Source organism: Aquila chrysaetos (genome assembly GCF_900496995.4).
Source record: "Aquila chrysaetos chrysaetos chromosome W unlocalized genomic scaffold, bAquChr1.4 W_unloc_2, whole genome shotgun sequence".
NCBI lineage: Eukaryota > Metazoa > Chordata > Aves > Accipitriformes > Accipitridae > Aquila > Aquila chrysaetos.
In genome coordinates, this window is record NW_024470322.1 from 69,510 (window position 1) to 94,274 (window position 24,765).

Here is a 24,765-nt window from a genome sequence, read left to right on the forward strand (position 1 = left end):
TTTCAGTAATGAGAATTAAATACAATGGTGTGGTTAGAAGATATATGTGTATTAAATTATGTGGGACCTGAGCATGACGCAAATGGTATGGAATAAGGGGTGGAGATTGTATTGGGTCTGGCTGAGATGGAGTTAATTCTCCCCATAGCAGCCCTCGTAGCGCTGTGCTCTGCATCGGTAGCTAGAAAGGTGTTGATAACACACCAGTGTTTTGGCTACTGCTGAGCAGTGCTGGCACAGCATCAAGGCTGTCTCTCCAACATTTCCCCTGCCTCTTACTGGCAGGCTGGGGCTGGGCAAGATCTTGGGAGGGGACATAGCCAGGACAGCTGACCCAAACTGATGAAACAGATATTCCATACCATATGATGTCAGCTCAGCTATAAAAGCTAAGTAAAGGGAGATGGAAGTGGGGGCATTCGTTATTTACATTTGTCTTCCGGAGCAACCGCTATGAGTACTGAAGCCCTGCTTCCCAGGAAGTGGCCAGACATCGCCTGCTGATGGGAAGTAGAGAATAAAATCTTTTTTTTCCCTTTCCTTTCACACGCGACCTTTTCTCTCCCCTGACCAGTTGAGGAGGGGGAGTGATAGAGCGGCTTTGGTGGGCACCTGGCACCCAGCCAGGGTCAACTCACCACAACCGCCCTTTCTTAAATATGTTTTCATAGAGGCACCACAAACTTCTCTGGCTCAGCTTTGGCCTGTGGTGGGTCTATTGTAAAGCCGGCTGGAACCAGCTGTGACCGGCATAGGGTAGTCTCTGACCTCCTCCCACAGAGATCACCCCTGCAGGGCCTGCCCCCCCCAAAACCTTGCCATTTATACCCAATCCCTTAATTAAAAAGAAATCCTAAAAACCAACACCCCCCCCCAAAAAAAAACCCACACGCTTATTTTTAGAAATTAGAAAATACTAGAATAAAAATATTAGTTATGAGTATACCAATCAATAGACTTATAAACTAAGATTTAATTTCTTGTTCTGCTTTATTAGAGTAACTGTTTTCTTCTGAACACAAGTGACCAATAAGACTGTGACCTTTATTTAGATTGTCTTCATAAATGAAAATTCAACTAGTTTTTTAATAACTTTAATCACAATAGATGTATTGCAGGAAATTGCATATTTCATAGACATTTCCCACAAAAGTGTGCAGCATGTGGTGTTTGTGTTCTTTGTATCCTGTGGCACTTTTCATTGTAATTTGGCTTAAACTTAGCTGAGCTTAATCTTCTAATCTTATCAGTTACATTAATGATTTCTTTATGATAACGTAAAATCAATATGATGCAATTTTCTTCAAAGGCATGACCAAGGTTAAAGTAGGCAAGGAAGATTCTTCATCTGCTGAATTTGTAGAAAAAAGAAGAGCAGCATTAGAAAGGTAATATATGTATCTAACTAAAACTTGTTTACTGTCAAAATGAATTTTAATATACTACATTGACTCTGTAACTGAGATCTAGACCATTTATACTTAGGTGGATTCTGGAGTCTGTATGCAGGTGCCCAATTTTTGTGTAGAGATGGAATAATTCCCGTTAATAATAGGAAATGTAGAATTATTCATAGGGAGAATTAGAGTTACCTCTTTTCAAACAGATCACTTCTGAAAATTGAGGTTGCAGAGATCCAGTAAGCAAAACTTTCCTCATCAGCTTACTTACACATTGTGATTTTAAGGCATTAAATCACTTCAGTGCAACTATTTAATATAAAATTGACTGTTGGGCAGGAGGAAGGATGAAAGAAACCTTTAGTCAGTTGAAACTATAACGGCCTTCTGATGACTTATAATGCATTACTGTGACTAGCTATATTTTGATGTAAGAGATAGCAGATCTCTGTCACCCAGCACTGGCATACAACTGGTATTGTTCAAATACCTTTGCTATGGAAGGGTGTCACAGGAGAAGAGTCAGAGATCACTCAGACAGATCTTATCTAGTAGTTGGTTTATTGAGATCTAATCAGTAGATTTAGGTATGTAAAATATTTAATAAGTACAGATGGATTGGCGGTCAATACTCTGCTATTTACTACACTTAAAGTTAGTATAGGATAGAAAGATCATCGCGTAAGCTTACTATACGTATCTTAAATATTACATGCATGCAAAAAATGTCACTTACCAACACATCAATGCCTGGTGTCAGGTAAGGGATCTCTCAGCCTCGAGGGGTAACCTTGAAAGGCATCCCTGCTCAAGGGGAGATCACTGCCACGCAGCCAGCTGCTATGGAGGGAGAGCTCAATGGAGCCTGATGGCTGCAGATATTTATAGCGTAAAGTGGTTGGCTCGTAGGCAGGTGTCGTGGTTTAACCCCAGCCAGCAACTAAGCACCACGCAGCCGCTCACTCACTCCCCCCCACCCAGTGGGATGGGGGAGAAAATCGGGAAAAAGAAGCAAAACCCACGGGTTGAGATAAGAACAGTTTAATAGAACAGAAAAGAAGAAACGGATAATGATAATGATAACACTAATAAAATGACAACAGCAATAATAAAAGGATTGGAATGTACAAATGATGCGCAGTGCAATTGCTCACCACCCGCCAACCGGCACCCAGCTAGTCCCCGAGCGGCGATTCCCCGCCCCCACTTCCCAGTTCCTATACTAGATGGGACATCACATGGTATGGAATACCCTGTTGGTCAGTTTGGGTCAGGTGCCCTGGCTGTGTCCTGTGCCAACTTCTTGTGCCCCTCCAGCTTTCTCACTGGCTGGGCATGAGAAGCTGAAAAATCCTTGACATTAGTCTAAACACTACTTAGCAGCAACTGAAAACATCAGTGTTATCAACATTCTTCACATACTGAACTCAAAACATAGCACTATACCAGCTACTAGGAAGACAGTTAACTCTATCCCAGCTGAAACTAGGACAGCAGGTTCTCTGCTATGTTCATGCAGTTTTGGCTGCTTATCAGCCCAGTCTCCAGCCAAACCATTTTTGTGGGTTTGGTGCTGGGTTCTTGCTGATAGCCTTGCACAATAGGATTAACTTTGGTTAGGCCTACTTGTTGAGCATCTGCCTGGACCAAAGTTCAGTTAGTTCAAACAGGAGGAGTGCACCCGTCACAAAGGGTACTGTCACTGATGTGCTGCATCATCCCTTCCTGTTGACGTGGCTGGTAAAGCCTTTCAAAAGCAACTAGTAAAACTTCTATAACTTATGGTCACATACAGCTGAGTCAAGTATACAGACTTAATTTTGGTATGATTTTATAATATGCCCATTGCTGTGATGTGATTCTATGTGATTATTACATCATATGAAAACAATATACCATTTAACAGTTTCAGTTAAACTAGAAAATTAATAGAAATCAAAGGTTTTTGATAGTACGTCAAATAGCATATCTAACAGATAATATATGAAGCTCTTGATCTTTTGGAGTTCCAGAAGCAATCTTAATTGGAAAAATATCTATTCAGAATCTTGTTGCTACCATCCTTCCATTTCTTAACTAATAGAAGAACATCTGAACTGATGTTGACCCTCAAAATACTGATAGGTTGTCCTATCTTACAGCTGTTCATCACTAAAGATTGGTATACAGCTTAACGTTTGCTACTTAAAATTGTACCCTTAAGTTACTGAAATAGTTCTATCACTTGGAGCAGAACTCTGAAACACATCCTGGCTATACAACAAGCCTGTTGCTGAAAGAGTGGTGGTATAAGATATGAAGACTTGGAATAACAGCTGGGATTGGAGTAATTAGACAAGACAACCGAACAACCACTTCCAGACAACTTTAGGTCTCTGTCTGTGATAGAGATGACTGGTTTCCTCCTTGGTTGGTCACTTGAACAACAGAACTCGGATTAGGAAAAGTTTAATTCACAAATTTGCATGCATGCTTTAAAGATTGCTTTGTCATTTATTTTGTTAAAGGAGTTAAACTAGTATACCACTTTCAGTGGATGTTAAGCACTCTTCTCATACTGGGGAAGGGACTCCTCAGTACTTCTGACAGTGTTGGGAAGGCTTCACGGTATATTCCGTTTCTTTTTTCAGAAAGACCATGAAAGTCTTATCTGGCAACGAGCAACTTTTTCATCATGTTCCTAAGCCAATTTTAGCTAGCTTTTCCATTCAGAACCAAAAAGTCACCTATCTACTGAGGTGTTCAAAAGGTATTTAGAGGCAGTGGTTATGTTGCTGTTTCCTAAAGCCAAGGAAAACATATTAACGTGCCCTGGAAAGACCAAAGAAATCTGTTCTAGATTGCTCTTTCTAGATTGCCCAGAGCTATGGGGAAAGTGGGCAGAAAAGCAATGTGCCTTTTTTATTGAATTCACTGAAATTTATGCCTTAGAATAGTGAACTTAAGTACTACAAGTCTGACAGGTGTCTTCAAGTATACCTCTAGTTGTCTCCAGTGAAAACGTTAGTTATCTCCCTTGGAGTAAGTGCTATTCTTTAGCAGCAAAGTTCTACAGAAAAAGCTCTTTGCCGCATCAACTTTAACTTGTACTTGCTATTGACAAGCAAGGAAAAGTTGAGCAATCTAATGTATGAAATAGTTTCGCTGCAACTCTTAGCTTCTTAAGAAGAAAAATAAGTATCTAGTGGCCATATCTAATGGAGGATGGAGAAAATATATTGTGTTTACAATATCAATGTACTCAAACTTTCAGTTAAGTCCCGGTCTATATAACTCTCTAGGACAGTTTCCAAGCAATTTGTGACTGTAATGGGGCAGTTCTGGCACTTTACAGCTGAAGTTTGAGCAAAACCAAAGCTTTGCAAAAAGTACGAATACTGTTAATGGTGTTCTGTTAGTACATCTTAATTGGCAATATTGCATACTTTCTCACGCTCCCATGATCTTTTGAGGTATTACGTTTCTGTAAAGCATCCTTGTAAATATCAGTCACTTTCCATTAATACATAATATTAAAATCAGTTATGACAAACTTGAAGCAGTTTTTAGTGAATGAGCACTGTATAAATTTCCCTCTTCAACTCATATTTGTAAATCAATAGTTTTTAGATCCAAGCAGAAATGCAAAAAATTGCAAAAGGAAGGAGTTGCACTAATTTAACTTCTGGGTGGATGAGTCCTATAGAACTAATATAGGTTGAAGGCTGTCTAGCCAGCGAATAAATAGTTCATACCCAGAGCAAAATCATCTCACTTCTCCAAGACTTTCTTTAATTCTAAAACAAACCAGCCAGAATTAGCTGTAACAAAAAGCCTGTTCACTGCACTGTATGAGAATGTGTTTAAAGAAGCCTGTCTATTTTCTGGCTTAAACTGTTTGTTGTTAGAGCAGGAAGCCTTCACTGAGGTGTTAAAAATATCAAGTATATTATTTTAATACTGTGCAACGTAGATTTATGGCAAATTATGACACCTTAAGAAGTTTGATGTAAACAAACTAGGTTAGAAACCACTGCCAGCAACTTGTCTTTAGAGGTGACTTTACAAGTATTCAAACCTCATTAGATAATGAAGAAAGGTTACATGCTGCCTGCATTGTACCTATTCTTTAGCTAAAGGACACTTTCCAATGCTGTCAGGCACATGAAATCTGTTTTGTTATCTAATATTTTAACTTTTTTAAATCATAGGTATCTACAAAGAACAGTAAAACACCCTACCTTGTTGCAGGATCCAGATTTAAGGCAGTTCTTGGAAAGTTCTGAGGTATTTACATTCTTTTAAGTTCCTTATTTGTTTCCAGATATGGTAATGTACAAAGTAATGTACTCTTTGTATTGAGACCTAATCTCCTAAATTCATATGAAATCAAATTGGACTATACCCTTCATGGGACAGTGACAAAAGGCTACTTAGGTAATCATGTACAAAGTCTGTTGCCTCTACCTCTGATAAATCTTAGGTTGGTAGTGACCAAAAGCTATCTGCTGTTCAGTGACTTCTGCCAAGTGAGTTGGTCTGTCCAGTTCTGAGTGAAGCTCATCATACACAGAGTGAAAATCCATAATCAGTGCTACTGAGGGTTAATTAAGATCATGAATTAAACTGACTTGGAAACAGTTCTTGCCTCTAGGAGTCAAGCTAGAGGTTTATTGGCATGATAGTGTAAACAGGCATGCAGTGCTGCTGTCCACGTTAGATGTTTTGTGGATGGAGGACTTCGGTCACCAGTGCTATCAATCTGGCATCTTTCACAAAATGAAATATATTACAGAACAGATTGTCTGTTATGTCTCCAAAAACATAAGTCTATAAATGTGCATAGTGGATTTGCTGTAACAGTGGATTGTCTTTTGGCCAATGTCAATATCTTAGCTGTGCTAATAAGTCACAGAGGCCTCAATACTGACAAAAGCATCATTGATAGATAAAGTGTCAATGCTGCTGACACAAAGTATCAGATACGAAAGGTAAATGGCCTGACATCAGGGCCACTTTGTACAGCATATTTAGACTAACGTTAACAAAGAATAATATCAGTTTAAAGTTTTTTAACTTACTCCTGAGGATTTCTAAGTACCTCACAAATGCACAGTTCTCACAATACTCATGAGGTAGGTTTTGAAACCTGGCCTATATTTAAAAGCAAAAAGACATCAGCTTTTTATGATCTGTTGTCATGGTTTAACCCCAGCCAGCAACTAAACACCATGCAGCCGCTCACTCATTCCCCCCCACCCAGTGGGATGGGGGAGAGAATCGCGGAAAAAAAAGTATAACTCATGGCTTGAGATAAGAACAGTTTAATAGGACAGGAAGGAAGAAAATAATAATGATAATAATAATAAAATGACAATAATAATAATAAAAGGATTGGAATATACAAAACAAGTGATGCACAATGCAATTGCTCACCACCTGCCGACTGACACCCAGTTAGTCCCCAAGCAGCGATCCCTCCCAGCCCCACTCCCCCCAGTTTATATACTGGGCATGACGTCACATGGTATGGAATATCCTGTTGGCCAGTTTGGGTCAGCTGCCCTGGCTGTGTCCTCTCCCGAATTCTTGTGCCCTTCCATCCTTCTTGCTGGCTGGGCATGAGCAGCTGAAAAATCCTTGACTTTAGACTAAACACTACTTAGCAACAACTGAAAACATCAGTGTGTTATCAACATTCTTATACTGAACCCAAAACATAGCACTATACCATCTACTAGGAAGACACTTAACTCTATCCCAGCTGAAAGCAGGACATCTGTATACAGTGTGAATCTTGCATTATAATGAAGTGTTTTACAGAATTTCTGTATCTTATTGTAAATCTAAGCTTTTCTGTTTCTGTAGTGGCAGTTTGTTCTCTGTAGTATATAGGTGGCTAGTTAGGACCTTTGGCTAGTTCATGACTTCTGACAAGTAGGTTGTTTGTTCCGTTTAAATGTAAAGGTGTAGAAGAAAAGTGAATAGTCTATATTTTTAAGTTTTCCTCTGAGAATGTAAAAATAGTAAAACTGAGAAATTAGATTCCACTATATTGTAACACATAGGGGTAAAGAATATAGTCTATTCTTTTCTTTCCCCCTTGTACCCAGTCAAACCTCCAGCCTTTTAACCACTCTGCCGTTATTTGTCATTCATTTCCAGCTACCGAGAGCAGTTAACACCCAGGCTCTGAGTGGAGCAGGAATATTGAGGATGGTAAACAAGGCTGCTGATGCTGTCAACAAAATGACAATCAAGATGAATGAATCAGATGCAGTAAGAGCTGATTTATTTTTTTTACTTGAATAATGAGTTGAATTAATGAGGCTCAACAATTGCATTTTAAAGCTGTAGAAGTAGAAAATGAGATCGTAACTTGCTTATTGGCTTGGATTCTTAGCTGTAGCAGTTGACCATCCTAGCAATAAATGGATAATTTGCTTCTTTAAAACAAGACATGCTGTTGGTAATCTAAATTATAATTCTAGACTCTTTCCTCTTTTGTCAGTGGTTTGAAGAAAAACAGCAGCAATTTGAGAATCTGGATCAGCAACTTAGGAAACTTCATGCCAGTGTTGAAGCATTAGTCTGCCGCAGAAAAGGTATCTTTGCTTTTATGTGACTGCATGAGCTTAAGTGCTTAGAGCTTTAGAAAATGTTCATGAAACAGGAACTTAGTATGTCAGAGCTCTTAACTAACAAATAGTTAGTTTTACAGTAAATTTTAATGCAAAAGTCTTCTAACTCTACCTTTTAGTTTAAACTGCTCTAGCATTTCTGGTATATCTGTTTTTAATTTTAATTTTATCCAGAATATATATCATTCCTTCTGTTGAACTTGAAAGTTACTATATTGTTTAGCATGAATTTTTTTGTCTTGCAGAGATTTCATACCATAACTAGCAAGTGATATGCTACAGTAGACATCTATAAATGTATCTAGATCTCATGGTGTCACCCGACACCAAGGGGACAGACAGGTTCTTTTAGGGATCCTTGGCAGAATGATGACGGCACTAAGTCGTAGTTACAATTAAAGCTTTATTTTTCTTAACAGGATTTTATTATTAGTATAGCACAGAATTTATAATCACAATAGCACAAGATTTCTATAAGCGTAATCAGTGTAGTACAATTTTATAAGTAATGAAGTACAGAATTTTATAGCACCACTTAGCTTATGGTTTCTAATCACCTGGACCCTCTGCAGATTGGGTCAAATCTTAATACTTGGTTTGCTGTATCAACATAACAATCATAATCTAGACTCAAAAAACATATAAAAGAATATGAGTCACTCAATCCTCAGAGGAAGCAGACGACGGTGGAGGCATCCCTGGACACCAGGAGGTCACAGGTCTTACTTTCCAGCAGCAGTTCTGGTCCAAGTTCCCACTTAGGACTTGTAACTGCTTGATTTTATATACAGTGCTCTGTATGCTGTTATGCTTCCCTGTTCTGTGACGGGGTCATCACCACCACCTGGTTGGCTGGGTGCCTGGGACCTTCAAGGCCAGTAAGGAAAGGATTAGTCAGTCTGGCACCCAGGAATCTTGAGGCCAACAGGGAGGGGAAGAAGAAATCTGTTTGGTTCGTCTACTTGGTTCACATGACCTTCAGGGCCTGATAATGAGGGGAAAGGGGACTAATACGTGACCAGCTCAGTCACAGAGAATGGCCATTTGCCTTATGGTTAGCATAATTAATGCCATTTTATATTATCGGGGTCAGGAGCAGTGGGTACCAGTCATACCCCATCCCCTGACACTGTCAGAAACAGGGAAAGATGCCAGTGGTGGTGGTACCGTCACCTCTTGCCCACAGCCTACAGCGTAGTAATGGGGTCATAAGGAGGACTCTACGGCAATAATGGGCTGCTTGTTGTCTGAAGGCTGTTCATCTGAGGAGGGAGGAGAGTATAAAACATTGATTTTTAGTAACTGATATGCATAAAGATTTAAAGCAAGATATAACACAAAATAATGTAATTCCAACAGCCATAATAAGAACTAATATTAACAGAACATGACAGGCCCATGCTCTGAAGTCAGGTAACCAAGACCACAGCCAAAACCAGGCAGTTGATAGATCCTCTGACAAGGGTTGCTTGAGTTGTTTGGTGAAAGGTACGCACTTGTCTTTGAATGATGTTTATATGATATTCAATTTGTCTAGATTTGTTAGCATAAAAACAAGTGGTGTTTGACAGTACACATACACCTCCTTGTGATACTAGAAGATAATCTATGGCCCAATGGTTTTGAATAACTAATTGTAAAAGTGAACTAATTTCCAATTGCAAATTCTTTAAAACATCTACAGTAGCATTTTGGACAATTTCAAGCATAGCAGAAATATTTACAATAGCTTTTTCTGACTCAATAATACCTACACTTGGAAACAATGCATACATAAATTGATGGAATCTCGTTGGTCTTTTTACCAGGGGATCGATCACAAAATGCTTATGACATACAGGGTAATGGTGGTGTAAAAAGGTAGTAGTTAAATTTTTGGTTTGAAATGCATAGGGAGCAAGATGTGCTACGGGACAAGTACTTCCCATTGTGGTAGAAGACTTCTATATGAGTTTGTGCTACAGACCCAGAACCATCCAGATGCTAGAATGGTAGGCCACCAATTTGATTTCATAAGATTTCTAGGGAAATATTCCTCACACCATTGATAAGTCTCTTTTTCACTGTAAGAATGATCAAATTTGAGTAGGAAAGTGTGGCTCATTCGAATAGTGTGAAAAGGATTGGCATATATACAGCCGGTCATGTTATGCCACTTACAGGTGGTCCAATTCTTGTTAGTACTTAACCAACCATGTTCTGGTTTAACCCCAGCCAGCAACTAAGCACCACACAGCCGCTCACTCACTTACCCTCCACCCAGTGGGATGGGGGAGAAAATCAGGGAAAAAAAAAAAAGTAAAACTCGTGGGTTGAGATAAGAACAGTTTAATAGGACAGAAAGGAAGAAATAATAATTATGATAATAATAAAATTACAATAATAATAATAAAAGGATTGGTATATATAAAACAAGGGATGCACAATACAATTGCTCATCACTAGCTGACTGATGCCCAGTTAGTCCCTGAGCGGCGATCTGCCCCTCCAGGCCAACTCCCCCCAGTTTATATACTGGGCATGCCGTCACATGGTATGGAAAACCCCTTTGGCCACTTTGGGTCAGCTGCCCTGGCTGTGTCCCCTACTAACTTCTTGTGCCCCTCCAGCCTTCTTGCTGGCTGGGCATGAGAAGATGAAAAATCCTTGACTTCAGTCTAAACACTACTTAGCAATGACTGAAAACATCAGTGTGGTATCAACATTATTCTCACACTAAATCCAAAACATACCACTATACCAGCTGCTAGAAAGAAAATTAACTCTATCCCAGCCAAAACCAGGACAGTGTCTACCCCTTTTTCTATATGATTTATGTCATGCTCAGGTCCCATACTTTCCAATACATCCCAATTAATCACCATCACCTTTCCTGTCCATCCCTATAAAATGTCCATTAAGTTCATTTAGTCCATGACTTTGGGCTCCATATGCCATATCAGTCTTTCTGGTCAGGAGGGATGGTGCGAAGTCCACTCAGTCGGCAGAGCAGGATCGGACTTCAGTGCGGTGTGGCGAGCAGGTGACATTGGATGCAGCAGGAGAATAGTGTGTAGTGTTGGATTGTTGCACGCTGAAGGCAGTTCTGGTTCCATTACTACTGCGCTCCGCTCAGTTTTATCAAAGTTCATTCTTGCTTGATCTAAGTGATTCTTAATGTAATAGCACTGATATAGCATATAACAATTATAGTAATGATAACATACAGTGGCAGGGTTATATAGCAACTAATATCATACAGGTTAATTCATTGGCTATTCTCACCTAAAATCAAATCCCCTTGAGGCACACATCGGACTTCCCCATCTTTTCGCATCACCCACCAGGTCCTTGAGCGAAAGCAATCCCATGGATGAGTTTGCCTTTGCCTGAGGCAGGAGTAACCCAGACTGTCTTCCCTAACATATTTTTTATGTGCACTACAGGGAATAATTCCCCTTCTACAGTACGTAAAAGTTCTGACTGGGCAGGGCCACCCCGATTGGCAGATCCTCTGGTGTTGACTAACCAGGTGGCTTTTGCTAAATGTGTATCCCAATGTTTGAAGGTTCCACCCCCCATTGTTTTCAATGTAGTCTTTAACAGTCCATTGTATCGCTCAATTTTCCCAGAGGCTGGTGCATGATAGGGGATGTGATATACCCACTCAATGCCATGCTCTTTGGCCCAGGTGTCTATGAGGTTGTTTCGGAAATGAGTCCCGTTGTCCGACTCGATTCTTTCTGGGGTGCCATGTCACCACAAGACCTGCTTTTCAAGGCCCAGGATAGTGTTCCGGGCAGTGGCATGGGACACAGGATATGTTTCCAGCCACCTGGTGGTTGCTTCCACCATTGTAAGCACATGGCGCTTGCCTTGGCGAGTTTGTGGGAGTGTGATATAGTCAATCTGCCAGGCTTCCCCATATTTATATTTCAGCCATCGCCCTCCATACCACAGGGGCTTTAACCGCTTGGCTTGCTTAATTACAGCACATGTTTCACATTCACGGATAACCTGTGCGATAGTGTCCATGGTCAGGTCCACCCCTCGGTCACAAGCCCATCTATATGTTGCATCTCTTCCCTGATGGCCTGAGGTATCATGGGCCCACAGAGCCATAAATAGCTCACCCTTATGTTGCCAGTCCAGGTCCACCTGAGCCACTTCAGTCTTGGCAGCCTGATCCACCTGTTGGTTGTTTTGATGTTCTTCAGTGGCCCGACTCTTGGGTACATGAGCATCTACGTGACGTACTTTTACAACCAGATTCTCTACCCGAGCAGCAATATCTTGCCATAATTCAGCAACCCAGATGGGTTTACCTCTGCACTGCCAGTTGCTCTGCTTCCATTGCTGTAACCACCCCCACAGGGCATTTGCCACCATCCATGACTCAGTATAGAGATAAAGCACTGGCCACTTTTCTCTTTCAGCAATGTCTAACGCTAGCTGGATGGCTTTCACCTCTGCAAACTGGCTCGATTCATCTTCTCCTTCAGCAGTTTCTGCGACTTGTTGTGTAGGACTCCATGCAGCAACCTTCCACCTCTGATGCTTTCCCACAGTGCGACAGGATCCGTCAGTGAACAGGGCATATTGCCTCTCATTTTCTGGCAGTTTATTATACAGCGGGGCTTCTTCAGCCCGTGTCACCTCCTCCTCTGGCGACATTCCAAAATCTTTGCCTTCTGGCCAGTCCGTGATCACTTCCAAAATTCCTGGGCGACTGGGGTTTCCTATGCGATCTTGTTGTGTGATCAGTGCAATCCACTTACTCCACGTGGCATCAGTCACGTGATGTGTAGAGGAGACCCTCCCTTTGAACATCCAGCCCAGCACTGGCAGTCGGGGTGCTAAGAGGAGCTGTGTTTCAGTACCAACCACTTCTGAGGCGGCTCGAACTCCTTCATATGCTGCCAATATCTCTTTTTCAGTTGGAGTATAGCGAGCCTCGGATCCTTGATATCCCCAACTCCAAAACCCCAGGGGTCGACCTCGGGTCTCCCCGGGTGCTTTCTGCCAGAGGCTCCAGGTAGGGCGATTCTCCCCGGCTGCAGTGTACAGCACATTTATAACATCTTGTCCTGCCCGGACTGGCCCAAGGGCTACTGCATGAACAATCTCCCGTTTAATTTGTTCAAAGGCTTGCTGTTGCTCAGGGCCCCATTTAAAATCATTCTTCTTCCGGGTCACTTGATAGAGAGGGCTTACAATCAGACTGTAATTTGGAATATGCATTCTCCAAAACCCCAGAACACCTAAGAAAGCCTGTGTTTCCTTTTTATTAGTCGGTGGAGACATAGCTGCTATTTTGTTGATCACGTCCATAGGGATCTGACGACGTCCATCTTGCCATTTTATTCCTAAAAACTGGATCTCCTGAGCAGGTCCCTTGACCTTACTTGCTTTTATGGCAAAACCGGCTTTCAGAAGAATTTAGATTATTTCTTCCCTTTCTCGAAAACTTCTTCTGCCGTGTTGCCCCATATGATGATGTCATCAATGTATTGCAGGTGTTCCGGAGCTTCACCTTTTTCCAGTGCAGTCTGGATTAGTCCATGGCAAATGGTGGGGCTGTGTTTCCACCCCTGGGGCAATCGATTCCAAGTGTACTGGACACCCCTCCAAGTAAAGGCAAATTGAGGATGGCACTCTGCTGCCAGAGGGATTGAGAAAAATGCATTAGCAATGTCAATTGTAGTATACCACTTGGCAGCCTTTGACTGTAGTTCGTATTGAAGTTCTAGCATGTCTGGCACAGCAGCACTCGGTGGTGTCGTGACTTCATTCAGGCCACGATAGTCAACTGTTAGTCTCCACTCCCCATTAGACTTTCGCACTGGCCATATGGGACTATTAAAGGGTGAGCGAGTTTTGGTGATCACTCCTTGGCTCTCCAGTTGATGAATCAACTTGTGGATGGGAATCAGGGAGTCTTGGTTGGTGTGATATTGCCACCGGTGCATCGTTGTGGTAGCAATTGTATCTTTGGGTAATTGTGCGTTGTCCGGGTCATAATAAATCATCTCTAGCACAGCTAATTCCCTTGGATATTGGATACCTCTCTCCATGGTGGTCCACTTGCTTGACTCACATATAACATCTTCCTTAAAGGGGTACCTTTCCTTCATGCTTGACAGGAGTCGCCTCCAGAGGCTGATGGCTTGTGTCCCTTTTCCAATTGCCTTGTCAATGCCACCTTCCCTGCCAAGCAATCCCAGCTGCTTGGCTTCCCTACCTTCTAATTCCAGGCTACTAGCCCCATTGTCCCTGCATTGGAGCAGCCAGGTGATAATGTGCTCACCTGGACGACGGCTGAAATCTTTTCGCATATCCCGCAGCTCACTCGGGGATAGGGACTGGGTCATTACCTCTGGTTCTGCCTCTTCCTCCTGTTCCCGTGATGACCCTGGTTTATCTCCATCCTTCGCTAAGCGAACTGATTTTTTTGTATATTTCTTCTTCTATATTGGGGCAACTCATACTGGTGTGAGGAGATTGAAGTAGACGGATGCCTGTAAAGTTGAAAGCAGACGACAGACAACCCTTTATTGCTAAAACATACACATACTTATAGTCACATATTCTGCAAAGTCACTGTACACGCGTACAAGCATAAAATATGATTGGTTATATCAACACTGTACACGCGCATAAACATAGGACATAATTGGTTATACCAACTAAAACATGCGAAACTTGTCTCAGTCTAATTGGTCAAGATAAACTGCCAAACTGAGGTTCTTTGTGCCAAGTTCCCTTTATCGTGGAATGCGCACCTGTGTTCTTCTAATTGGCATCTTTCTTTTTTGTCTTCTTGTTTATTCTGTTCAAGGTCTTCTAAAGGCGTCTGGAATGCTCTTGCGACCGTTAGCTAAATATGTGTCCACAATTCCCCCTTTTTTGTTTTTTGACAATTAACAACATGCTGTATTGCCCTTTGCAAAAACCTATGAACACAGTTAATTAAACACAGCAAAAGCAACATTATACCTAATAAAATACATAAGAATAAAAGACTGTTCAGGTAATGCCAATGACACACAAAAAGAGGTTTGATTAATAGCTTTAGCCAGTGTCACCCAAACATTCTTACTGTCCCACGGTGTTAAACAATGTGGATCAATCACCAGTGTCACTGTCATGCTGCTTACTACAGTCAGTGTGTTCCATATCAATCTCAGCATAAGGTTTCATCCATTTAGTTGGAATCCACTTTGGCCCATTTTCTGTAATGACACAAGCATAACCTCGGCCCCATGTTATTACTTTAAAAGGTCCCTCCCATTGCTGATGCTCAGTATTTTTAACCCAGACTTTCCACCCATTATCAATATTTTGAATCCCACTATTCATTGTTTGAAAATGCCAAACTACAGGGGGAACAACTGACTCTCCACGCAGGGTCAAAAAATTCATCACATATATTGCTTTCATGAGTCTATTTGAAGGAGGTTCCCCTAATTCCCCCGTTTTTTGTTTTTCCAAAAAATCTTTTAATACTTTATGAGTACGTTCGATTATAGCTTGACCAGTGGGAGAATGAGGAATGCCGGTAATATGAGTAACTCCCCATTGCTGAAAAAATTCCTGAGTCCGTTGTGCTATAAAACATGGTCCATTATCTGTTTTTATCTGGGCCGGGACACCCATTACTGCAAATGCTTGTCATAAGTGTGTTTGTAGATGTCAACTTGTTTCGCCCGCAAGTGCTGTGGCCCATATCATCAAGGAATATGTATCAACAGAAACATGAACATAACACAATTTTCCAAAAGCTGGTACATGAGTCACATCAGTCTGCCACAATTGCAAGGATTGCAGACCCCTAGGATTTACAGCGCCATCTCCGTGCCCAGATAATTTCTGGCACTCAGCACAGGATTGAATGATGGCTTTGGCATCTGCTATAGAAATTTGAAACTGTTTGGCTAATACTTTTGCTGGTTGGTGGAAAAAACTATGAGCTCCACGTGCCTGTAGAAGTTTACTGGGGGGTGGCCCAGTCCATACAGGATTAGCTAGTAAATCAGCTCGTTTATTCCCTTCTGTGATCCATCCAGGCAAACTGGTGTGACTTCGCACATGCATTATATAATAACACTTTGTCCGTTGGTTTAACAGAAATAGCAACATCTTAAATTTTTCAAACAATGTGATGTTATCAATTTCTTTCAAATAAGCCCGTCTCAAGCGTTTTACTACACCTACCACGTATAAAGAATCAGCAATAATATTGACCTCAACATCCTGCCACTTTTTAAATACTTCTATTACAGCTTGAAGTTCCACCACTTGGGGGAGCCTTCACATGTGACAATGTGATTTTTCCATACCTGACCTTCTTTCCAAACTACTACTGCCTTTCCTGTTTTTCCACTGCCATCCGTAAATACTGTAGGACCATCAGTAGGTAACTCTGCACACAATTCTTTTTATTCTAGTTGTACATTTTGTAGCAAGGTAAACATTTTGTGTGCAGGAAGATGAATATCTATCTTTCCTTCGAAATCTGCAAAAGCAATTTGTAAAGTTAGACTATTCTGTAGACACCATTGTAAATATCCTTGAGTCAAAGGAACGACAATCGTGTGTGGTTCTTGTCCACAAATCTCAATAATCCGACGTCTCCCCTTTATAATTAATTCTGAAATCATTTCAATTCGAGAAAATATGGTTTTTCGGGCCTGGTGAGCTAAAAAGATCCATTCTATTATTAACAAGTCTTTGTGACTCCCCTCCCATTGATATATGATCCTGAGGGGTTGTTTTTCTCGGTTTAAAATGCTAAGATTAATGTCAAGGTTTTCTTTAATCCTAAAAGCCTGACTCTGGGATATTATATCTGCTATCTGCTGTAATGCTTGTTTACCTTGAGGGGTCAATTGTCGAGGTGCCATTAAGGTAGTGTCGCCTCGTAACATTTCAAATAAAGGGGTCAGAAGCTCATTATCTATTCCCAACAGTGTTGGAACCCAACTGATTGTCCCCAGTAATTTTTGCACATCATTCAATGTTTCAATCTTGTCTGTAATTTCCAGTTTTTGTGGAACTATAGTTTTTTCTAAAATCTTCCAGCCTAAATATTTCCATGGTTGCATTTTTTGTACCTTTTCTGGTGCTATTTTTAAACCAAAATCAGACAATTGTGTAGTCAATTCTTTGAGCTTTTTGGATAACTCTCTTTTCCCTGCTATCAAGATATCATCCATATAGTGATAAATAATCAAGTCTGGATTTTGTTGTCTAAACTCCTTTAGAGCTTGGGATACATAGGATTGGCATATGGTTGGAGAATTTTTCATTCCTTGTGGTAGAACTACCCAATGATAACGTTCCATGGGTTCCTGTTTGTTTATGGTGGGGATAGAAAAGGCAAATTTTTCCGCATCTTTCGGGTCTAAATATATTGTAAAGAAACAATCCTTTAAATCAATAATCAAAATGTTCCATCCTTGTGGAATCATAGTAGGCGTGGGTAACCCTAATTGAAGGGCTACCATATTTTCCATTACTTCATTTATTTTTCTTAAATCATGCAACACTCTCCATTTCCCAGATTTTTTTGGAATGACAAAAACTGGTGTATTCCAAGGGCTCGTGCTATTCACCAAGTGCCCTTGTTCCAATTGCTCCTGTACTAACTGTTTCAAGATGGCGACCTTAGATTCAGTCAGCGGCCATTGATCTACCCAAATCGGTTCCTCTGTTTTCCATTTCAGTTTTAGGCATGGTCGCCCGTCAATGGCCGCGCCACAAAATTGTCTCCTGTACTAAGCACACATCCCATTTGACTTAATGCATCCCTGCCTATCAGGTTCATAGGGATATTGGTTACATAAGGTTTGATATAAGAAACTGAATTTTGACAAATCAATTGAATCATATATTTGCTTTGTTGAGTTTTTGATAATCCTCCCACACCGAACAGTTTCGAATCCATCTCAGAAAGCTCCCAAGTAACAGGCCAGTCCTCCCACGACAGAACTGTTACATCTGCTCCAGTATCCACTAATGCTTGTAATTTTATTTTTTCTGGCCTGTTCTTTGCATTTTGTAACTCTACTGATATACTAGGTTTTGTTTTATTGATCTCCATTGACCACATAATTTGAGCTTCTAATCCCGTAGATCCAAACCCTGCATTGCCATGCTGTTGATTAACCTTACATGGTACATTTGCTTTAAAAGGGACTAGCTGTGCAATTCTGCTTCCTTCCTGTATCGATACTGGTGGAGACGGCGTCCAAATCATAGCATAAATGCGACCCATGTAGTCCGCATCAATCACCCCGGGAAGCACAAAAATTCCTTGTAATGTTATACTAGACCGTCCCAACAACAGGGCACTAAGCCCATTACCTAATGGTCCTTGTGCGTTTACTGGCACACGGTGTACCTGAGAGTTCCATAGTAGGATGGTTTCTATTGTTGAGACATCCACTCCAGCACTTCCAGCTGTTTGGGCTGGCAATTCTGCCAGACATCCTTCTTGGCACCATTCTGGGATCCTTTCGGAGCTGTTGGGGTCATCGCACCACTCCTCGCACTCTTGTTGTAGTTTCCCGGCGATGGGGTACCTCGAGGTGGCAGAGCTACACCTTCATTTGTGAAACGAGATCTACAATGGTTAGCATAATGTCCCCTTTATGACAACGAGGGCATATATTAGGCCCAACTTCCAGTTTGTTTCGCCCTTCTTTACACTGAAATTGCAAATGTCCCGGTTGTCCACATTTATAGCATTTCTTAACATTTTTTGTATCCATTCGCATGGCTACAGCAAAATCATTGGCTATTAATGTAGTTTTATGCTCCAAAGACCCAACTTTGTTACAGGCCTCTATCATATCTACTAGCGTCACTCTTCCTGGCATCGATTGTAGTATTTTTTTACAGTCTGCATTTGCATTTTCCACGGCCAATTTTATTATCAATGCTTCTTTGGCATCAGCATTATCTATTTGCTTTTCAATAGCATCTCGCAGACGATCAATAAAGGACATATAAGGTTCCGTATTACCCTGTCCTATACTTGTAAATGATTGTTGTGGCTTTCCAGCTTCAGGCAAGGTTACCATTGCCTTCAGAGCTAAGGAAGCTGATTCTTGTAACGCTTCCACCAGTAGCCTTGCTTGCCTATTAACATCTGCAAAGTCACCAGTCCCCATCATTTGTGCAGTAGTGATCATATACCGCGGATCTCCTTCTGGGCGGTCCAAATTTCTTAGTGCCACTAAATCACATAATTCTGCCCATTTCACCTTCCATAATAGACGCTGAGTCGGGGTTAAAATCATTGTAGCCAATTGCGTACAGTCAAAGCCCGTTAAAATTTGACCAGAAAATATATTCTCCAATAATGCCTGACTAAACGGAGCAGACAGTCCATTTGCCATTACTGTTTTCCATACTCCTTTTATTAAATCCCAATTGAAAGGTTGCCACACATTTGGGGCATTCTGCCTGACTGTAACTGGAAAAGCCACACGATTTAGACCTTCGGTTAACATTTTATCATTTATGTCCTTCCATCGCTTTTTTATAGCTTCTCCTGGGGATGTATCTGCCTCATAGGGAGGTGCAGAGGGGATAGGTCCCTGCTCGAGAGGCAGGTTACTTAAAGGTTGATCGTTGCCTCCATTAATGACATCTCCCTTGGTGTTTAATTGCTCATCACTGTCCGAATTATTTACCATCTCGCCACACACACTTTTCTTTTTTTCCGGGGTATCTTCAATTGAAATTTTTACAGCGGCAGCCACCTCCTTTTCTGCCTTAAGGGCTTTCAACGTTTCCAGCACCAATCTCCACATAGCGGAGATTTTCTGAGCCTTCACGTCCCCACGCGATACTAAGTCCCAAATTACTTTTCCCATTTCTTCCCAATTTTTAACTTCAAAGACTTCCACATTCAAAGTGGGGGCACCATGGTCCTTAAGCCACTTCAGCATCATACGTAAAGTATTTGAATCATACTTAACTCCTCTCACGGAGAGGATATGCGAAAGCATTCGTACAATTGCCCCTTCTTCCACAGACATCTGGGCACCCATTTTAATCCTTCTAGCCGCTCACCTTACTTCCAAACAAGCAGAGTGATTGATCTCCCGGGAGAAGGTTGTCCCCTCAGTCCAGCTGGCTAGACGATCGTTCGGCTAGAGTCTCCTCCGGACGCACTTCCAGCAATTCCAGCGTTTTCTCGGCCCGCAATCACGTCGGGGTCACCATTTGAGGAGACTGAAGTAGACAGACGCCTGTAAAGTTGAAAGCAGATGACAGACCACCCTTTATTGCTAAAACACACACATACTTATAGTCACATATTCTGCAAAGTCACTGTATATGCATACAAGCATAAAATATGATTGGTTATATCAACACTGTACACGCGCATTGTCGTGGTTTAACCCCAGCCAGCAACTAAGCACCACGCAGCTGCTCACTCACTCCCCCACCACCCAGTGGGATGGGGGAGAAAATCGGGAAAAGAAGTAAAACTCGTGGGTTGAGATAAGAACAGTTTAATAGGACAGAAAAGAAGAAAGTAATAATGATAACACTAATAAAATGACAACAGCAATAATGAAAGGATTGGAATGTACAAATGATGCGCAGTGCAATTGCTCACCACCCGCCGACCGGCACCCAGCTAGTCCCCCAGCGGCGATTCCCCGCCCCCACTTCCCAGTTCCTATACTAGATGGGACGTCACATGGTATGGAATACCCTGTTGGTCAGTTTGGGTCAGCTGCCCTGGCTGTGTCCTGTGCCAACTTCTTGTGCCCCTCCAGCTTTCTCGCTGGCTGGGCATGAGAAGCTGAAAAATCCTTGACATTAGTCTAAACACTACTTAGCAACAACTGAAAACATCAGTGTTATCAACATTCTTCTCATACTGAACTCAAAACATAGCACTGTACCAGCTACTAGGAAGACAGTTAACTCTATCCCAGCTGAAACTAGGACACGCATAAACATAAGATATAATTGGTTATACTAACTCTGTACACATGCATAAACATAGGACATAATTGGTTATACCAACTAAAACATGCGAAACTTGTCTCAGTCTAATTGGTCAAGATAAACTGCCAAATTGAGGTTCTTTGTGCCAAGTTCCCTTTATCGTGGTATGCGCACCTGTGTTCTTCTAATTGGCATCTTTCTTTTTTTTTCTTCTTGTTTATTCTGTTCAAGGTCTTCTAAAGGCGTCTGGAATGCTCTTGCGACCGTTAGCTAAATGTGTCCACACTGGTGCGGGTTGGTTTGCTGGTTCAGCTGCAGTGCTGGTCATGGGGGTTGGAGTGGCCACAGTGCCTGTCATTTTGTTGTCAAATCCAGAGACCTTCTCTTCCCCTTGAGGGTACTGAATAGTGTTGAACAGGGCTCAATAGGCATGGGCCAGGCCCCAGCATGTTGCAGTAATTTCTGTCTCTCTGGAGTTGCCAGGGTGACAGCATACCTTTTCCAAATATTTTACTAGTTCTTCCAGATTCTGCAGTTCTTCAGGGGTGAAGTTCCAAAACACTGGAGGTGCCCACTTTCCTAGGTACTTGCCCATACTACCCCCCACACCCTGCCACTCATAATTATCCAGACTTGGGGCAGATCTCTGGGTGATCTTCTTAAGTAGTTGTTTAACCTTAAAAAAGACCTGAACCACATTCAGGAGCATGCTAGTTCCTAGCAAGAGGACCATGCTGGTTTCAACATCCCAAGTATATTCAAATTTTTCAAAATTCTCAAATGTTATTGTAATATGACTGGAGGAGAAGGGAAAGGTGAAGAAAGGTACCCCACCCATAGATTGGATCTCCGAGAAGGAAAGGTAAAGGGTGTAATTATAAATAGTTTCCAACAGATGGCTCCTGAAGTGTAGAGGTGATGACACTGCTGAGTACCAATACCGAATTAGTCCCACGACCGATAATTTTATCATACCATAAACCAGTGTTACATAGTACAGCAAAATGAAAACCTTAATCCTCCTCCCATGGATCATAAGCAGCAGCATAGAGACTGTATATGGCAAGTGAGGTGATACATAACACATCTCTAAGAATGAGCACCACAACTCTAAGAGCCAGTAAATCAACATAGTGACCAGTGACTATTAAACTAATATAATGAATGCTTATAACAAATTCATTTTAACATGCTCTGGTCAGATCTGTCATTATCTCCACCCTTTGAGCCCCACGTTGGGCACCAAAAAGGACTGTTGTGATTTAACCCCGGCCAGCAACTAAGCACCACGCAGCCACTCACTTCCCCACCACCCAGTGGGATGGGGGAGAGAACTGTAAAAGAAAAAGTATAACTCATGGGTTGAGATAAGAACAGTTTAATAGGACAGGAAGGAAGAAAATAATAATGATGATAATAATAATAAAATGACAATAATAATAATAATAAAAGGATTGGTATATACAAAACAAGTGATGCACAATGCAATTGCTCACCACCTGCCGACCGACACCCAGTTAGTCCCCGAGCGGTGATCCCTCCCAGCCCCACTACCCCCAGTTTATATACTGGGCATGATGTCACATGGTATGGAATATCCCGTTGGCCACTTTGGGTCAGCTGCCCTGGCTGTGTCCTCTCCCTACTTCTTGTGCCCCTCCAGCCTTCTTGCTGGCTGGGCATGAGAAGCTGAAAAATCCTTGACTTGGTCTAAACATTACATAGCAACAACTGAAAACATCAGTGTGGTATCAACATTCTTCTCATACTGAACTCAAAACATAGCACTGTACCAGCTACTAGGAAGAAAATTAACTCTATCCCAGCCAAAACCAGGACAAACCATTACTCTGTAGAATGTAAAATGTAGAATTAGGACCAGTGAAGTTATAGTATCTTTGGCAAAATGTACCATTCCCTGTGAGATTCCAGAGTGGTGAAATATTTAAAACACCAGCATTTGTAATCACTGATTTATTTTTACAGATCCATGTGGTTCTTAAATTGGATTCATTACAAACTCTGGCTCGATTATGGCATATCACCTGAAACTGGGTTTGTGTCCAGTTGTAGAGCAGAGTATAGTCACAATGGCTTGTTTCTACCACCCGCGTTGAATTTGTATGTTCGGGCATTGTAATGCACCATGGGGTTTTATCATACGAATGTGCCTTAAAACATTGGGTTTGATAAGTTGGAGGATTGGGAAGTGAGTATGCCAATTTCGATTGGTACCAAGACATTTCACGAACAAGTTCAGCTAAACACCCGGAATTAGTATCTGAAGATTGAGGATGGTGTAAACAATACCAGCACTTTGATTCATTACCCATTTGAGAGATGATGTTCATGAACTGAATGACACGATTATTGTTCCAGTCATGAAATAAAGAGGAACAGGGTAAAAATAAGGATAAGTACAATACAATGGGTGCTATGATTATTATTTTTTTGCATTTGGAATTTCCATGAAGGTAAACTGATGATTCCTTGGGTGCATTCCAGGTTTATTCAGGCCGAAGAATCCATCCAAGTATAGTTCATTACCTGAAGCGATAAGAAATGTCGTGGTTTAACCCCAGCCAGCAACTAAGCACCACGCAGCCGCTCACTCACTCCCCCACCACCCAGTGGGATGGGGGACAAAATCGGGAAAAGAGGTAAAACTCGTGGGTTGAGATAAGAACAGTTTAATAGGACAGAAAAGAAGAAACTAATAATGATAATGATAACACTAATAAAATGACAACAGCAATAATGAAAGGATTGGAATGTACAAATGATGCGCAGTGCAATTGCTCACCACCTGCCAACTGACGGCCAGCTAGTCCCTGAGCAGCAATTCCCTCCGCCCCCACTCCCCCCAGTTTCTATACTAGATGTGACGTCACATGGTATGGAATACCCTGTTGGTCAGTTTGGGTCAGCTGCCCTGGCTGTGTCCTGTGCCAACTTCTCGTGCCCCTCCAGCTTTCTCGCTGGCTGGGCATGAGAAGCTGAAAAATCCTTGACTTTAGTCTAAACACTACTTAGCAACAACTGAAAACATCAGTGTTATCAACATTCTTCGCATACTGAACTCAAAAACATAGCACTATACCAGCTACTAGGAAGACGATCAACTCTATCCCAGCTGAAACCAGGACAGAAATTATCTGGTCTTGGAAATTATCCAAGCCTCAGTGATAGTTAGAGGGAGTCCCCATTTAGAAATGGTTTGCCATATGCCCTTTTCTCAGGGAGTGAGTAAAGTGACAGATATTTTAACCATTGAAATGTAGTTAATAATAATAGTGTCACCCTGAGAAAAGTGACAGGCTGACAGTGGGGGGTTTATAGGTTTTGTTGGTTGGAGAGCAGAAAAATGAGCTCGTTCTACCAGGCATCTGGTGGGCGTCTGTCGGTTATTTAAGTATCAGACAGCTTCAGGTCGGGCTTTACCCCATTTTCCTGTATATAAATTTTGCTCCAGAGTTCGTCTTAGTAGACCATTCCATCTCTCGACCATGCCATTACTTTGGGGGCTGTAGGTGTGGAATGATTGCTGGAGGTGACTTATTGATATGTCCCCCCCTTAAGGGAAGGTAAACCTCCAGGGTGGAATGCAGTGGATATGCAAGAAATCTGTTCCATAATAATTCCCTAAGCAACATAACCTGGAACCTTAGATGTTAGCAACACCAGGGGAGCTTGGTATGCTGACTCTGAGAAACAACACAGAGGGTGGAGCGGAGTGGAGACACCGCGGCCAGGCTCTGTGATATCACTGCAGGGATGGGGAACTGAAACTACTG

The 24,765-nt window shown here is 41.7% G+C and overlaps 1 protein-coding gene and 1 long non-coding RNA gene across 5 annotated transcripts in view; one reads left to right on the forward strand and one right to left on the reverse strand.

The window, feature by feature from the left end:
* Nucleotides 1–24,765, forward strand: part of LOC121232937 (sorting nexin-2-like) — an 84,373-nt gene that overhangs the window by 47,603 nt on the left and 12,005 nt on the right. For all 4 annotated transcript variants that reach the window (XR_005931766.1, XM_041121441.1, XM_041121442.1 and 1 more), the window contains exons 7-10: nucleotides 1,310–1,388; nucleotides 5,591–5,666; nucleotides 7,545–7,658; nucleotides 7,891–7,984. Coding sequence is in view for 3 of the 4 variants with exons in the window: in XM_041121441.1 (XP_040977375.1) it covers nucleotides 1,310–1,388; nucleotides 5,591–5,666; nucleotides 7,545–7,658; nucleotides 7,891–7,984 (363 nt within the window). In the remaining variant the exon portion in view is untranslated. The remainder of the gene's footprint in view (nucleotides 1–1,309; nucleotides 1,389–5,590; nucleotides 5,667–7,544; nucleotides 7,659–7,890; nucleotides 7,985–24,765) is intronic.
* LOC121232938 lies at nucleotides 15,201–16,433 on the reverse strand. Its single transcript, XR_005931767.1, has 2 exons — nucleotides 16,339–16,433; nucleotides 15,201–15,231 (listed from the first exon to the last, which is right to left on the reverse strand). It is a non-coding gene; the product is annotated as an uncharacterized LOC121232938 (long non-coding RNA).